General features: G+C 34.3%; 1 protein-coding gene across 1 annotated transcript; it reads left to right on the top strand.

Moving 5' to 3' along the window:
* The first annotated feature begins 2,359 nt into the window (after nt 1-2,359).
* Nucleotides 2,360-11,791, top strand: LOC125677528 (T-box transcription factor TBX22-like). Its single transcript, XM_048915637.2, has 8 exons — nt 2,360-2,777; nt 3,213-3,315; nt 7,161-7,277; nt 7,377-7,533; nt 7,769-7,909; nt 8,357-8,421; nt 9,714-9,802; nt 11,376-11,791. Exons 1-8 carry the CDS (start codon nt 2,597-2,599, stop codon nt 11,774-11,776), a joined length of 1,254 nt encoding a protein of 417 aa, XP_048771594.2. The 5' UTR covers nt 2,360-2,596; the 3' UTR covers nt 11,777-11,791.
* The last annotated feature ends 6,762 nt before the right edge of the window (nt 11,792-18,553 follow it).

The raw sequence follows: 18,553 nt of genomic DNA, 5'->3' as shown, positions 1-18,553 counted from the left end.
AAAATAATTAAAGATATTTTTTACAAACACACGGACACTCACCAGTATTTACACTTTTCGTCCTCGCATCCAAGACACACAAAACGCGTCATACCTTACAACCTCGCCAGAAGAATATGTACCATCGTTAGCGAAGAACCTACTAGAGAACAACGTTTAGGGGAATTATAGTTATTTACAAAAACATAATTATCCAATCAAACTTATAAACCACAGAATCAAGAAAGCCAGAGAACTCAATAGAGAAAATCTTATCAATAAATCCAAAATCAATCCCACAACAAATTCACACATTTTACCGTTTGTTACAACATACAACCCAAGGAACTCTAATGTTACACCTATCGTTCGGCAACTCAACGACCTACTAAAAACAGATGAAAAAATGGGGGGATTTATGAAGAAATATACTTTTATCAACAGCAAGAGACAACCGAAAAATCTTAGGATACTGTTATGTAAATATGATTTTCAGGAAAAGTCCAACAGAAAAATTTCCACCGTTACCAAATGTGACGATCGGCGATGCGGAACGTGTCCATACTTAAGGGAAGGAAATTTGTTCAAATTTAACAACAAGGAATTTACGGTAAATTCAGATATGACGTGCTCCACCAAAAAATTTAATTTATGTAATAACATGTGCTGGCTGTGGAAAACATTATATCGGTGAAACTGGAACTACTCTGCGAACTCGTATACGAGTTCATAAACAACACATTTCAGCACCCGAATACAGAAAAAATAAAGTTAGTGAACATATAGATGTGTGTGGCCACGGGGTCGAACCAGCGACCTACGGTGTTATAATTGTTTGTTTGTGCTTTATATTAAATATTATATACAATTGCATCGAGAGATCCACTCTCCTTATAAAATATTTTAAACACTGAATGACACAGCGACTGTGTGAGATTGCATCAGTGTATATAAGTAGCGCTTTAGGAGCATAACAAAACTTCCTTTTTTAGGGAAGTCGTTGTGGCCGAGTGGACTTACGCATTGGTTTGACAGTCTTGCTAGGCGGTGGGTGCCGTACGTCGCTGGTTCGACCCCGGGCTGGAGCGAAAATTTTCAGTACCTAGTTGTGATCACTATTTAGTGATTTATATATTAATTAATTGATTATCACATGTATCGTTTAGATCCTAGGGGTAAACGTAAGGTTGGGTGTTATAATTGTTTGTGCTTTATATATATATATATATATATATATATATATATAATCAGTCACTTAAGCTTTAGTTATATGTATCTTTTTTTTTCTCATTGTAATTTGCTTTATATCTCCAAAAAGTTATGATTTCACATGTCAAAGTCAATAATTCTTTTCATTCTTTCTCATGTTGAACACTTTATGCTCCCGCTAAAGTTAGGAGTAAACTTTTCTAACCCGTGTTCAATACTAGTGTCATGAAATACTCGTTTTATTTACAATTCTTGCAACTCGTGAAACTCGAGTTGTTCAATCAAACGTGCCCTATGTTTACGTCTTACGTTTGAAGCGGTGGTACGTGGCACGAGCGGAGCTCAAATTCACGACCTCTCGTTCATGAAGTGAAGTGAATGTACTACCACTGAGCTACTGCGACCTGTGATTGACAATACTTCATAGCTTGTTTACCTACATATATTTCAAATCAGTTCTATAGAGAATATAGACCGGCATGTAATGAAACAGAGGAGTGTTTTTAAAAGTGACATATCATGGAAACTTTGCAGCAGGAGTCATGTTGGAAAACTATATACATGATAACACAATGAAATTCAAAATCTGAAATCTGAAATCAAATATTGAATCTACTTTTTCAAAAAATAGATCATGCCGTATAGTTTATTTGTCGCTAATATATTTGGTCATTTGGAGTAAGTGGAATAAAAAAAATGACATAATTCTTCAAGGTTAGTTAAATTCAGTTTAAATGCTATTTCTTTGGAATGTTTTCGATTCAGTGCATATAGACAACAGATTGTAACCAATTGTTTCCGTTATGTAAAGGTATTGGAATGGAAAATCTATAGCATGATTATAAAGTTTTTGGAAGCCGAAGTTGATATTTTCTGCAAAAATGACGGCAAGAAATTATCTTTTATATCAAAATACCGATATTTTTATGTAATCAGTCCGAATCTAAACCACTTTAATCAAACAGTGTCACATTCGCCTTCAGAATAAAAGTATTACTATTGATTTGGATGGGCAAATAAAGCTCTTATCATCTACAGTTCTTTGGAGATGGGGCATAATTAGACCCTTAGAACCCTTAGCTCTTTGTTTTTAAAACTTTACATGTTAATCAGAACTTTCACTAGAACAGTGGTGTCGATATACTCCCCGTGTGGAGTCCTTTATTATATCAAACACTGGGTCATCTTCCGTACACAGGTGCGATCTGTTAAAACAATCACAGCATTTATTATCTCAGGGTAAACAGAAGCACCAGATAATCCTTTTCTGGCCATGTTATAGTCATCATTTGAATTCAGATATATACAATTCAGCCATCATACAGACACGCGTTTGTTTCGCAGTTAACATTATTTAATTGCAAACATTAGTAAATGTTCATATAAATTTTGGAGGATTTTCAGAACAATGCTAAGTGCTAAGGCTAGGGCTTTCAGTATCGACAGTCTGTTAGCTGTAGGACCAGGTGTTACTAAGGAAAGCCATGCAGACTTTCGGCGCCAGGACCTGGGAGTCTGTCATCGAGAACATCCGACAAAGAAGCACTCAATCAGGAAGTGCTTCCACCCCGCGCTGCACACTATTGCAGGTATCTTTAGAAATATCATATTGTTTCTTACTTTACAGTTACATGTACTTATCAGTTACATGTACTTTTACTTTACATTTGGGGGGATTTATAAGTTTTGTTTTTTTCACGTATGAAACTTTGGTTTTTGTTTAAGTTGAAAGATGAATTAATTTTCAGACTCAGATCCCTTCGATTAATGCACCGAAACAATTTTTTATTCACTTAGGATCTTTCCTTGTCTTTGTACCAAAAACGTTTTACAGCATACAAATATTAATCTTTTTCCATAAAATTAGTTCACAATAAAATTGGCCTCAGGGTATAAGAAAATAAGAAATTTACATTATGTACATAAACAAACAATGGAATATTGTTTCGTTACTGTTGGTTTTTATTAAGATGGACAACACAATGTTTCTATATGTATAACTTTCTTCTCTTTTGTCCCTACAGATGACACAGCCGAATGTAAACTCCAGATCGAACTGTGTCAGAATGATTTGTGGCATGCCTTCCACAATTTAGGAACGGAGATGATTATCACAAAAACGGGAAGGTTAGTTATTTGATATATACCCACTTTCTTTATACGATTATGTTTTATAGGAATTACACGTAACTACCTTGTCCTAAAATGATCATAATGATGCTGCTTTCCTACTCCCACTACAATAGTAATAATAATGATAAAAATAAATATAATTACTAGTACTACTACTACTACCACTGCTATAATACTAATACTAGTACTACTACTACTACTAATGATACTAGTAACACTAATACTACTACCGTGTACTACTACCACTGTGATCAAGAAAATGCTAAAAATAGCGAACAGAGATCAATCTCAGAAATTCTATAAGAATATAAAATCTAGAACAGGACAGCCACGGACCCCTGGCAACGTCAGAAGTATTTAAGTATGAGTAACGATTCCCTGTTCACCGTCTTGATTAGGAGTAATCTTAATGATAATATCAATGATCATATCAAGAATAGTGGTAATGATGATATATGAAATAGAATAAAAATCAATAGATTGAAAACTAAGCCTATCAATCTTCCTAATTTTCAATTTCTGATATATTCGTCTACCATTACCTAATTTTTGATCCACATTTTAATAAAATTCAAATCAATTATAGCATAGCAATAATATACCAAATTATTATGTAGCTTATCTGTTCAGCAATTTGATTCGTGAGATTGGAACCAAAAATTCTTAAAGATATCGGTATTTTACTGACAGGCTCGAAAGCTATCAAATATCATAGGAATTAGTATTTGTGCAGTGAATACTTATCAAATATTCGATTTGTATTGGAATTTGTAATGTATGATAGACAGTTTTGTATACAAAAGTTAGTAATAGTTATTACTTCTCTTTAGTAAAATAATTTTTCTATAGTTCTGTTATTCATTTTATTTTGGTAACGTGCTATTGTGTAGTTTGTTTGTTTTTTTTTTTGTATTCTAATTACATCCCTATTACATAGCTATTTTTTTTTATATTTTAATTACATTCCTATTATATAGTTATTTTTCTATATTTTAATTGCATCCCTATTATATAGCTATTTTTTCTATATTTTAATTTCATCCCTATTATATAGCTGTTTTTCTATATTTTAATTACATGCCTTATTGTTTAGCTATTTTTCTATATCTTAATTACATCCCTACTATATAGCTGTTTTTCTATATTTTAATTACATCCCTATTATATAGCTGTTTTTCTATATTTCAAATACATACTCATCATATAGTTATTTGTATATATTTTAATTACATCCCTATTATATAGCTATTCTTATATATTTTAATTACATCCCTATTATAAAGTTATTTTTCTATATTTTAATTCCATCCCTATTGTATAACTATTTTCTATATTTTAATGGTAGTCCTATTGTATAGCTATTTTTTATATTTTAATTATATTCATATCGTATGGTTGTTGTTTTTTTTAAATATATATTTTAATGACATCACTATTGTATAGCTATTTTTCTATATTTCGTTTACATTTCTATTGTATAGTTATTTTTCTATATTGTACACATATCATTTCTATTGGTAGAGTTTATGCAGAACAGCAACTGGTTTCCAAATCAATTACTCTATATCATTCATATGTATTTAAATAAATCATGAGCCCACACTTTTTTATTTATATCTAGTGATTCATTTAATATATTACGTCACTTTTATAAACGACATAAATCTGAAAACAAATACAGTCTTTTATCCACTTTTTCGAATAAAACAAGTAATTGAAATTCGCAGAAGCATATACAAATTTTTATATTCAATTCCAGCATTTCACCTCGATTATGAACTGTGTTTCGGTTATTTCTTGTTTGCTGTTTTACAAAACACTATATGAATACTTGCCGTACATACAGAACATATTTTATTGACTAAATAAAGTTATTGAATCACTTCTACGAGAGGTGATGAGATCTGATTATGTTCATGATCAAATGAAAATTTCAAACTTTAAATATCAAGTACATGTAAGCCTTGACATTGAATTCATTATTCCAAGGGACAAATGACGGTAACTACTAAATGGTTTTGCAACTTCATATTAAAAGTGCACATCAGGATTCGAACGTATGGGATTCATCATATGAATAGTCAAATGTGGTTTCATGGCGTAAATCTATCGAGGTCTTACTATTTGTCAAAGAAATGCTTGTCAATAAATTTCCGTAACGCTATCGTAGCAAAGTTTTAAAAATAAACACCCCCAGTTGTCTCAATTAGATAACGTTCAGATTTTGGTTTTGAAAACCATCTCCCTATACAACTGTGTGACGTACAACTCGTTTTCTCCTTCTTGTTTTTTCTTACTAAATACAGAACAAAAAATCTTTACCAATCTTTTGTCATTAATAAGCATATGTAGTTTCAATATATTCTATTTCTCGATAAAAGCAATAATTTTTCAGTCTGACATATAAACTACATGTATATATTACAACATATTTGTATACAATGTATTGTTTGCATTATGCGAGATAAAAGAATGGAAACCTGAGTAATTTCCGCAGAATCAATTTTCTCGATTATATAACTACGTAATTATTCTCATATTTCTATGCTTCCACAATACAAACAAACTAAAACATGTATTCCTTCCAGAATATTGTAAATTCCTAAATCTACACAAAGAATTTTTCTTCGCGGAATTTATACGAGTATGTGCCATTCGCAAAATAAAATTACTCACTTATTTATATTGCTGAAATATATGGTGGTTTTTTTTTAAACTATTGATGAACAGTCCACCAGGCAAATACATGTTCAGCAATTTGACGTCTACAAGTTATTTTGCGATATTAAGTACTCGCGTACAATAATAAATCGACGATGTATCATGTTCTTCTTTGTGACTTGACGATGTTTTTATGAATTGAATATCTTTCGTAATTACCAATGTGTCATTGTATCAGACTCATCTAATTGATTAATTGAATCTAATGTTTATTGTATGTTAAATTTCTCGCAGTTCTACAAACATTTCTGTGTTCTTTTAAACAATGAATTAGATATTGATGTTTGTAAATTACATTCCATGATATGTATTAGTCTGGATGGTAATTGCATAAGTCATGATCAGGGGGTTTTTTTGTTGTTGTTTTTTTTTACTGTTTTAACCAATAAAAAACAGAAAATTGGGCCTTTGCACTTAAAATGATAAAGCAATTACCTTACATTTAAAATTGTTAATTGATTGTTCACTAAAACATGGGAAATATGCATAATTTGCATAGAAATTATTCACAATGTCTGTTGATGTCAAAACGTACTAAGAAATAAAAATGGCTGAAAGCATTCCTAAATTCCTTATAAGTGAACTGATTCATTAGTAGTAATAACAGTTGAGTGTATCGTTTTGTTTTCATGATATAGTAGAAGACATTTTATGGTGCAAGCAGCAAGGAGAGCTAGTTTTCATTATAATCTAACTCGTTCACATCCAAATTATGAAACAAGGGTTGAAACGTTGATGATGACACGGTTACGTCTAGTTGCTCTCCTATGTTTAATGGAATAAGCAGATATTCCTCATCCAAATGTTCATTAAATCATTTACTCTGAGATTTAGATATCGTCATATCATACCAAACCACGTTACCCCACGACAAGAAACATTCACTCATTTGTATGCAATACCTTGACTACATTGCCCATCATATTAAAAGATTAAATACTTGGGAAACCAATACTCATTTACAAACTATGCCAAATCATTTTTCATACTGATAGTTTTGTCATACTCATGGTAAACATGTCATGTAAGTGATATTTGATATGGACTCCCATAAGATTTGAAAGAATATGGAAATTAAACAATGATATATACGGTTAACGTTTCTTCATCTGCTACAGGCGAATGTTTCCTGCAATCAGAGTAAAACTCCACGGACTGGACCCTAGTTGCAAATACACCGTATCTTTAGAGTTTTCACAGATAGACAAGCAGAAGTATCGTTATGTGTATCACAGGTATCGCATCTATGACTCTATGACTTTATGATTTTGATCAATCTATTCCAAAGGCTTGTAATCTGATAGCGGTTACATGAATTTCGTATGATGTTTTAGTTCAAAATGGATGGTATCTGGACTTGGAGATGAAATGATACGTGATCAGACTTATCGTCATCCAGATTCACCAGCAAATGGTTCAGTGCTTGAAACACAAATTATTTCTTTTGAAAGAATTAAACTCACCAACAACGACTCGCCCAAGTATGGACAGGTACATTAGTCATTTTTCTTATTTAATCATTTAATTTGATGTAGAAGGTGATTAGAAAAGTACGCAAAATTTCAAATGTTGTTACTAGAAAATAAACATTAAGATCAGTAATTACAATTTCAAAAAAAATCAAGTTAGAAAATTCTGAATTCAGAAATAAGACTCTAACTTTGTCGTAGAATTCTCTATTTTTGCTCTATCAATTTATATCAAATCCGATTAAAAATTACTGCAGATTTCTTTACTGTCCATGCAACGCTTCGTACCTCGACTTCATGTGCACCAAATATCAGCTGATGGGATTAAAGTTCGTCACTTCATGACGTCATTTCCACAAACATCATTCACCGCAGTCACTGCTTACCAAAATCAAGAGGTACATATTTTGTTAATTATATGAAAAGGTAAGGTATACTGAGCAAGATGATATTTCTTAATGTAAAAATATGTTGGTTATGTATTATTACTGTATGCATATAAGCGAGAAACACACCACCTTATTTTCCATTCATGAGATATCGTAATCTGTATATAGTATATCCATAAGTATAGCAACAAAGATTCAGCAAATTTATGAATGTACATTAATCAAATATGTTTACATAAAGATTATCAAAAGTAAATATCAACATTGGCAATCTCCCATATAATCTTCAATATTGACACAATATCAAACAAGTGATCAATGCTCAGCCAATACTTGATCTGTGTATCTTAATAATCTTTCTAACACCCTGGTGTCTGCCATAGTGTCAATAGTGACTGATACATGCTATCAGTGGTGTTAATCTGCAAGACAAACCATCATTTCCTATTTCTGCAGATAACCAAACTGAAGATAGCCAGAAATCCATTCGCCAAGGGCTTTCGAGAGGCCGGAAAAAACAGGTACAGTAGTGATGTGAATCGGTCATTCGTTTGTTTACAAATCAGTGATAATTTCGATTAGACTGATATGTCTGGCTACGTTTTTTATCTTTTTTGATAAGTAATCCCTTGATTTACAATCACATGTATTGTTTTTACCTCATTCAAATCATCTACAAAGAAGTGCCGATGAGCGATAAAAAAAATTAATCTAGCTTTTACGTATACTGATTTGATATAGGCGACATGGTGTGATATTATGTTACGACTGTGTCCTTGGATGAGCGAGTGAACAGCTTCTGTGTTAATCACGAGATTAATTCATTTGTGCTGAAAATCACTTCACAGTTAAAACTCTCCTTTTGTCCTTTAATTAAGATACTGTCGACTGTCACTTACTGATAGAGCTGGGGAGGACTATGGGCTTTTTCTCTGTTCATCAATTTCTTAGTCCCACTTTGTTTTCTGCACCTTTTTTATTATTATGTTTTGATGTATTTATAAGGAAAAATAACCGTGTGGTGTTTTGTTATGAGCTACTGATTAAGACCGACTTCCGTCTCTTTCTATATATGTAGAGATTTCATCAGTCTCGTTTAAGGCATCTTTGTTGCAAATTCTATGGTCGTTATGACAATCTAGGTTGCCAATACAACCTATCATTGGGTCAAATGCTGTCTGGCTTGTTTCCTACCGATAGTCAGGCTGTTCTTGACACACTGAATTTGACTACGGATAACTCTGTTTACCTGATCAAGATATAGGGCTCACGGCGGGTGTGACCGATCGACAGAGAATGCTTACTCCTCCTAGGCACCTGATACCACCTCTGGTATATCGACGGGTCCGTGTTTGCCCATCTCTAATTCGTATTTCTTATATGAGTTATGAGATTGATCACTGTTCATTATCTTCACCGTTCATGTAGCCTTTTGTAGACTAAACTTTAAGACTTTAAGATCAATTATGGCGTGTATACCATATTTAGCTGCGTTATGGACATGTGCATGAAATTCCTTTTCGACGATTAATGAGCTGATAGAGGAGATACCCATTGCTTTAGAAATTCTCTACGAATACTTGTCATTGCATATGCATGGACCTTCGATGCACATAAAAGATATATATCATACATCAACAGTGTGTATGAAGGCGATACTTCCTCCTCCTCTGCACCTGATTCTACCCTTGGTGTGTCCAGGGTCCGTGTTTACCCTGTTTTTATATTCTTCACCTTTCCATATTGATAGAAAAGATGATACAAAAAAATTTTATTACATGCTATTTGGAAAAATTGTATCAATATTTTGTAGAAGTTCGCTAGAAGTCATGTTGGATTCCTTCGCCACACGGGGTACCAGGCCTCAGTATAATCCGATGCCAGTTAAAAGACAACATGCAGGTATGGCATCAATATTTACGCTACACTTTTATGTGTATTTCCCCTCGATATTCTCATAGACTTCAGTCCCAGATAGAAGATAGCACATATGTTATAGTCTCCCGTATTACTAGACACGTAATGATCCAGTCCTCCTTAACTGCTAAAGACAACATATAAGTAGTATATCAATATTCCCACAATACATTGATCCCAGGTATGAGACATCATATTTGCATGGTATTAACAGAAATGTAATGTGACAGAAATGGATCACACTTAACAGGTGGGATACAGGATTGGCATAAAAGTCCAAGATACCCTGATCCCATTTGAAATGTGTGTTATAAACAGCAACAAATTAATCAGATGGAAACTTAAAGACAGCATACAGCTGCTATCATTTTGATAGTCGTGTGATAAACCTCTTCCATTCAAGAGGGAACATGTACTTCCGGTATAAACACACCCATGATAATCCTAACTCATCAAACACGAAAAAAGAGACAAAAACAGAAAACCACAGATTTCTTATCAGCATTTCATATTGAGGTATTTCCACCTAAAATTCTATATTTAGGTGTGATACCAACAAAACCAGAAAAAATTGATATTACATATAAGGAAACATACATATGTAGTGGTCAGACAGATTCTATTGCCGGTGTACAGATAGTTCAGTAGGTAGAGCAACTGACTGGAGAGGCAGTGGGTCAGGGTTCGAATCCCGGTCGGGTACGTTGCATTTTCCTCCTTCCTGTTACACATACAGGGCATGGGTAGACTCATAAACGACAAAAGAATTTTATCAACAGACAATGCATATTGATGACTATGCATATTGATAACATCATACAACGTTATCCAGACAGGTACAGTACATGTATGTATCCCCAAAATGAACAATGTAGACAATTCATTAGCATAGCATCAATTCGATTCCAATCCGACACATATGTAGGATACTAGTATTATAGCAAACCCTATTCCTCTCCATTAACACACAATGTTGTGTGTAATTTCTCCTGGGCCTTAGTGATGTTAGGTAGGCTTTGAGTATTAAGCATCTACATATTTCACTATAATTCCACCCTATAAGGCAGAGTAGCGGTTTACAGTTAGTCCTAATTCGAGTCAGCTAAATAATAGACGTTGGACGTACCTCTGTGCTCTGTAGAACAATATATTTACATTGTATAAACATAGGCGTAGCTTGGGTTCGAATATTACCGAGGCAGGGGGTCTGGGGGGGGGGCGCAGCCCCCCAGAAGCTATCGACATTTTAACAACGTAAAAGGTGGGTTTTTTTTACCGAGGCAGCTGCCTCGGTTGCCTCAATGGAAGCTACGCCACTGATAAATACTACCTGTCGTGTTATATAGGACAATATACTAATCAAGTATGAAACTGATCTAACATAATATAACATCATTCAAGTTAGGATCATGTTAGGATCATGTGTGACACTAATTACGATAATCCGATAATCAAAGCAATAAAATGTATTTTCTTTCGTCTTTCATCTTTGTGTATTCAATGGTCATCATGCAGTGGTTAACGTTCGCCATGATGTGACGATTCCATTTTTTTATAGAGCATCAGGACGAGAGAGACCAAGGACTCGCCTTGTATCTTACTGGCAAAGAAATGAGACTATTAACTAGTGTTTGGAACAATACTTCTCCCAGCAGTGTTTCTCCTGATCATATGCTGAAATATCCGTATCTTCTACAAGTTCAACCTCCGTCATCTCACAGAGATATGCAGATTCCATGTATAAATTGTGAATCCAACACAACTGCAGACGTTTTTCAAGGTGGAACACAGACTGTGCACAACCCCGGATGTGTAGAACGGTCTCCGTCACAACGCCCATCTGATACTCCAGAGTGGTGTTCAAAAATGCCCCTACCAGTCTCCCCGACTTGTGACTTTCAATCTCCAAACGTCTCTTCTCATCTACTGCACATGTTCAGATACTCCTTGAATAAATAGTATTTACGCATTCTACATCCTAATTTGTATATATCTGAACGAGGTAATGATGTAAAAGATGCTGAACGATGTGATACACTTTCAATTATAATCAGCAAGGTAAAAATTAACTCTACAGTGCTATGCCTACTTTATAAATAATTAATTGATGATTGCAAATTTAAAAATACCCAGTTAGCAAATGCATCGAGTACAATACAAAGCACTAACAACACAGACACACCAAAAACAATGACACACGTTTATGTGTGAGTTAATTCTTCAGTTTGTTGTCTTGGTTTCATATTCTCATGGTTTATGCATACGTGGTTTTGCATACATTACATATGGCATGTGACATTGTAGTACCAGTGCGTTGATAGAAAAATTAATGTACAATTTCTGGACAAAAAAGTACTCAATAGTACTTTTCCCATTCTGACATTTGACAGTAAAGCGTTTCAATGCACTTCTACAAACCTTTAGATCACAAGGATTAAATTAATGAGTTTAATCAGGTGTAGTCGACATAATTTTCTAGTTACAATCGTAGGTATTTTGATGACAAAGAGGGGTCATAGACTTGGAAAGAAGCTTTCAACACTGCTAGGATTATAATCCGCGCTAATAGGCAATAACTGCGACTCTAAGAAGACAAAACATCGGGTCTTTCATTAATTTCTAATCCTCTCTTAATTTGCAGTCCAGATTTATCTTAAATAAAGTGAAATCCTTCATTTGTCACTGAGCCTTCTCGTCTTCGTGACGTGTATGTCAACATGGCGAGGGGAAGAAAACGCTTGTAGCGATTGTTATCATCTCTTACAGTTCTTTGAGTAATCAGAAAGAACGTGTTGTTTGCTCTTCATTTTCCGTGTTAAGATAGCGGACGCGGCGAGATTCTCGTGAGATTCTTGCTGCTAAGAGATGTTTCTAAGGGGACAGGTTCTCGACAGGGTGGATGTAAGGACTTTATGTGCTGCTAATGTATTAACCTTGGTCTTAAATGTATTGACTTATGATTATTACATCAGATGAAAGGATTAAAGAGATATTTTCTTTATGACCCATGCGGAGCATTTCATTGACACCATGATGAAAACAGTGAAATGTTGAAGAATGAGAGTGGGTTTTTTTGTGGATAAACTTTAGTAAATAGTTTTCTTATAGACTTATATAGTAAATATATCAAAGTGTCTGTCTGCGAATCGTATTGAATTTTGGACTTCCAATTTCCAAATATGCAATACTGGTAATTAAATTCGCATCTAATTAAAAACTCCAATCAGATAAAATATCCAAAATTTCTAACAGTCAAATTGATTTATGTATTTTCTTAATTTCTTGCTTTTAAAACTTTTTATTTCGTATTTTGTTTTTAGCTTTTCTTCACCTTACAATCACGAAGTAATCACTATAAACTCTAAAGTTAACTATACATGTGGAATTTAATATCGCGTAATTTTGCGAGAATCTAACCACTGAGTTACTCCCTTTTCTTTTTTTTTAAATTGTTGCATGATGTTTAAAAAAAACTCTGGATCAACAGACCATTCGCGGATTTACGTCTACAATGACATATTTCACGTAACATGAGATGACGGCGCACGTTGTTTTCCTTCCTAACCAACGATGTGCCCTATTGCCACTTTTTTCTCTCTCTCAAGAATTAGATATCAAATGCTGTTTTCTTATACATAACACAATTTTGATACGGTTTTTTAACATAATAGATTGTCTATAATTTCAAGATGCCCATAAATATTTAGCCGTTTGTCGCGGGAAATCATGCAATGTGTGCTGGACAGTGCATAAAAATGCCCACAGTGTTAAGCGGGAAAAAATAATCTCCATCAGATAACGCCTCCTATTTGTGTCCTCCAGTTTCCACCCTAATTTGTAAAATCTCACATTTGAATTGTGCAAATACTGATCGCAGATATTTTGGTAAATAGATAAAAATATATTGATCCATTAGAAACCATATTTTGAATTTTGCATAAAAACAACGTTTTGGAAGCTTCCCTATGCTCATTAACCACTAATTTCGAAACCTAGAGATAAACTATTCCAAAGTTTACTTGTATCACACAATGATAGATTTTTAGCCGGGCTCATTGCTAGGAGAGCAATTAGGCGGGTAATGACGCCGTGCACGAGCCGGATGTTGGCAAAATATAGTACATACTCCCAATCGCTGTTGAAACAACACAATATCTAAATAAACACAGAAAATAACATGTTGATCAACCTAACAAAATTTAAAAGCTTAACAAAAAAAAAAAAATGATACATTTTTTTTTTCTTCTTCTTGTTTTAATATGCTCCTAACAGATTCAAATAATAGTCCCAGATTTGACGACCAAATGTTAGCCTGCTTTTGAGCCCTATCCCATAAGAAAACATACTTGGTTTTTCGATAATCAGTCGGTTCCAATAACGTAAAATTTTCAAGATATGTCTATGATGTGAACGTTCCCATCCAAATCCACCCTGTGAAGTCGGTAGAGGAGTAATTGTGTGTACACCAAGCTCATATCTAATGGCGTGATATTGGACCATTTAACTTCAATACAATGAAAAATTTGAAATCACCCAACTTCACTTCAATAATCTACATGCAACGCAAGAGCAAGATAGTTTTGGAAAAAAAACTTTTATACATTGAAATTCCAATATTTTTGAAAGAATGGATCTTTGGGATCTTTGCCCTAGCGCCCTCCACCAAGCTTTTGAAAGCGTTTCAGCATTCTTTTGGAACCTAAGCTTTTCATTGAAAATTACACGAAGATATCTATAGTTAGCAGTGACGGATTTAGAGGGGGCGCAGCCGGCGCCCCCTCCCCCCCCCCTAAAATTTTCAAAGTTAAGGTAAATTGCGGTATCTTGTTTTGGAAAATGTACTAAACGATAAAAGAAGCAATAATTTCTTCCACTCCCGGAGAAATAAATGACAAAATCCTTTGATTTCTTGAATTACTTTATTGGGAGAACCTAATTTAAAAAAAACAACAAAAAAACCCTTAAAATTTGGGTCATTTTATTAATTTCACCTTATTAAAATAATAGAAAATAGGTCAAATGACTTAATAGGAGAAATATTTCAAGCCCCATAAAATCTGTAAAATCCAGGAGCTTCCGGGGGCTTCACTCCCCTGGACTCACTGCCTCATAAAGTGGCGCCCCCCGTAACCACAATTCCTGGATCTGCGCCATATAAGATTTATGTCTTGAAATTAAATTGACATCGACTACCCCTTTTCCTAAAATGCACAAATGCCTATTTGTCAACATTAATCGCCAGGCGCCACTTTTTTGCACTACTGGTAACTGCATGTATCACCTGCATATTTTCTGCTGATCAAAGCCGATATCAAGGCAATTTCATCTGCATATATGATAGAATACTAGGATTTTTCCTCCAAGCGACACGTCCTTATTAAGACGTTTAACTCCTTTTGCAAGATCTTGGATGAAAAATGGAAAGAGTATCGGTGAGAGATTATCTCCCTGCCGGACGCCCAACTGACATCGGAACCAGTCTGTATACATTCCCCCTATCCTGACCAAAGATTCGTCATCCATTTATTTACTTCAATGAATGCTAAAAACGTTCATCTTTTCCGTTGTGTAGTAGCGAAAAGCACGTAAAAGATCACATTCGTAATTCGTATTGTTCATCTGCAAGTAAATCCTTGTCTTCCAAATTGGACAAGAATTTTCTTTAACACGGAACTATAGAGCTTATATGATACCGAGAGTTAGTCAATACCCCTAGGCCTATATAGAGAGTAGTATATACATGTATGTGGGTCACTATTGAATCATTAGAAGTCGGACATATTACAGCTCGGCGCCAGTCCGAAGTAAAGGTATGGTATGAATTTCAAAGCACAATAAACATAACTTGTGAGTGGGTTCTATAACACGTTCGAATTTAGTACCTCATATGGGATTCTGTCATAACCGGGGGATTTTTATATTTATTATTTTTTTCACTTTCGTAATGACATCTTTTATTTTCCACACCTCCAGGATAGAGTCTGTTACGCTGATGGTTGTTCTCCCGAGTCTGTTCCAGCATGCTATTTTTCATGAAATTAACATATTCTTTCGCTTCATTTACAAAGACGTCATCACATAAATCAGACATATCTGGATTATACAGATTTGAAAATTTTGTTTTCCAGACGTCACGGACATAATCAGAATCGGTTGATAAATCGCCGGTCGCTAAGTGTTATTCTTAATATACATTGTGGACAGAGTAACTTTTGTTCTCTTCAAATTTATAATGACTACCCTCAAATAAATAGGGGTTGTCGCTAGGGGAACATGCATTGCTTTTCTGTCCTTTTTTCTGACTGCTTCTTGTTTTAATCATTTTGTTAATGCAAGTGCATCGGTAGCTGATTGATTCAAATCAAAGGTGCTTCATCCCACCGGAACTACGATTTCCTACTATTTTTACCGGTTCAGGTTTCGTGTTATACATACATATATATATATATATTAAAAATAAAAGGCAACACAGAAGTAAAACGTTAGCGCTTTCATTAATATTCTTCAGACGTCTGATGATATTGATGAAAGCGCTGAGGCTTTATTTTCGTGTTGCCTTTTGATCTTAATTTCGATACGTAAAGACCGGATAATGAGAACTTTTAATGTGTGTTGGATATATAAACTCTAAACACTTTCTTTCGGAATGAAATATTTCGACCGTCTCTCTCTCTCTCCCTCTCTCTCCCTCTCTCTCTCTCTCTCTCTCTCTCTCTCTCTCTGCCCTGTATAATATTTTGCTTCAATTCGGTATTTTCACTTGACACTTTTTTGGATTTTTTGTCATTACAATTCATGATCAGTTGTTTGTCTAATTTTGCGCCGTTGCCATTATGATGCCTGATAGGTAATTAGTTCTAATCCATTTGCAGAACCCGCTTTCTCAATTTATTCGTACAATGCTGAGTGTCATCTTCAGCTTACGAGTATGTCTATAAGAGTTCTTGAGATTCTTGACACAATTTCGCATGATGTTCGAAACAATGCAAAAACATGATAAGAATCTGCAGCTGTTCCTGAACTGTTTATTTTTCCACTCGTAATTTTCCCATCGATCCTGACGACATGTAATTTACTGAATTCTAAATAATGAGAAACTTGTCTGTGTGTGAATTATCACAATACATGTATGTCAATTTAACGAATTTAGAAAACCTCACCCCTTCAATAAATTTTTGTGTACACAGTCTATCAACACAACTTTGTGTGTGTGTGGGGGGGGGGGGGGGGGGGGGCAATATTTACATGTTGTAGTTTTTAAAAATCTTATTCACAGAAGAATTATATTTTATCCCATGATTTTATGACTAAAACAGGTAAATATTCTACTCATGAAATGAGATAGAATTTGAGATCTAATGCACGATTTCAGCTCTAGTTGTCCAATGCAAGAAATGCAGGTTTGAGGAAAACGTTGTTCTCCAATATTACTCTTCATTGTCAGTTTTTTGCTAATATGCCCTTAGATAACAAGTTTATGCGGTTGATGAATTGTGAATTGAAGATGGAGATATTTTTGTGCAACCTTTCTCATCAAATATCAAACATATCTATTTGTATGTATGCACCAACGGTTTTATTTCTGTAACCCTAATTGCAATTTCTTAGTTATAAATGTTATAAATATAGACGCAGGTGTATCTGTGTTATCAACTGCAATAAAAGCGCATCAACTATTGTCCTGTAGCCCCGGCATTTGTGTTTTGTGGATAGTGAATGTTACTAGTGTGATCATATCTACGTGCACACACACACACACACACACACACACACACGCAGTCGTATTGATAGATTGTGAACACATAGCATTGTTCGGTGTCTCACTATGTGCAAGTTATTGTCTCTGGATTAACACTATGCAGAGTTAAAGGATTGATTCTTGTCTGAAGCTCCCACTCTTTTTATACGTTATACTGCTTCTTGTAGATTATTCAAACATGCACACTTTTGATTAATTCATGTCACTGGCTTGTATATTATGGTGACTAATTTGTAACTTGATCTCTCCCTAGCTCTTCCTACGATTTGAGATTTCGAGGATTGGACAGAAATACCCCAAATCCATTTGTACTTAGTCCCCTCCCCTGTTATATAAGACGATGCTATACATACCTGTATATCTCAATATCGAGAATGAATTGTTATAGTTATCTAGAGTTTTCTGCAATATGGTAGACTTTTAGTACTTTACAATCCAAACCCAAACTAATATTTCATTTCTGATGATGAATTCAAATATAAGCATCGGTGTCACGTGCACTCTTGTAAGTTTCCACTATAAAATTAAAATATTTTAAATTCTAGCTGTAGGCCTAGATACCGGTGCTCAATTTTCTTTCCCTCGGTAAAATGACAAATTGTGCAAATTGTTCATGCAATGTATCCAAACACACGTACAATGTACAGTACATGCATGATTTCTATAAACTGCAAAAAAATCTGAGTAGTCAAGACTTCGATGCAAGGAAAATATGGGTGAAATGTGTCGAAGTCTATAACGGATCACAACGTACTGGACATCGAGATACAAATGGAGTTTATATCAAGAACATTTTTACAAATGCACATATCCGGTCCCGTGAGGAGACGACAAATTGTAAAATGGCACAAAATCAGCCACCATAGTATGTAGAGGTTAAGTGTTTCCGAAAGTTTACCTTTTTTAGGGCCTATTTATTTATTTGATTATTATATATTTTTTAATTTACTAATCCGGAAAATTTTTCTACACGCTTT

The sequence above is a fragment of the Ostrea edulis genome, chromosome 3 (genome assembly GCF_947568905.1).
Source record: "Ostrea edulis chromosome 3, xbOstEdul1.1, whole genome shotgun sequence".
NCBI classification, from domain to species: Eukaryota; Metazoa; Mollusca; class Bivalvia; order Ostreida; family Ostreidae; genus Ostrea; species Ostrea edulis.
This window is presented reverse-complemented; position numbering and strand designations above follow the sequence as displayed.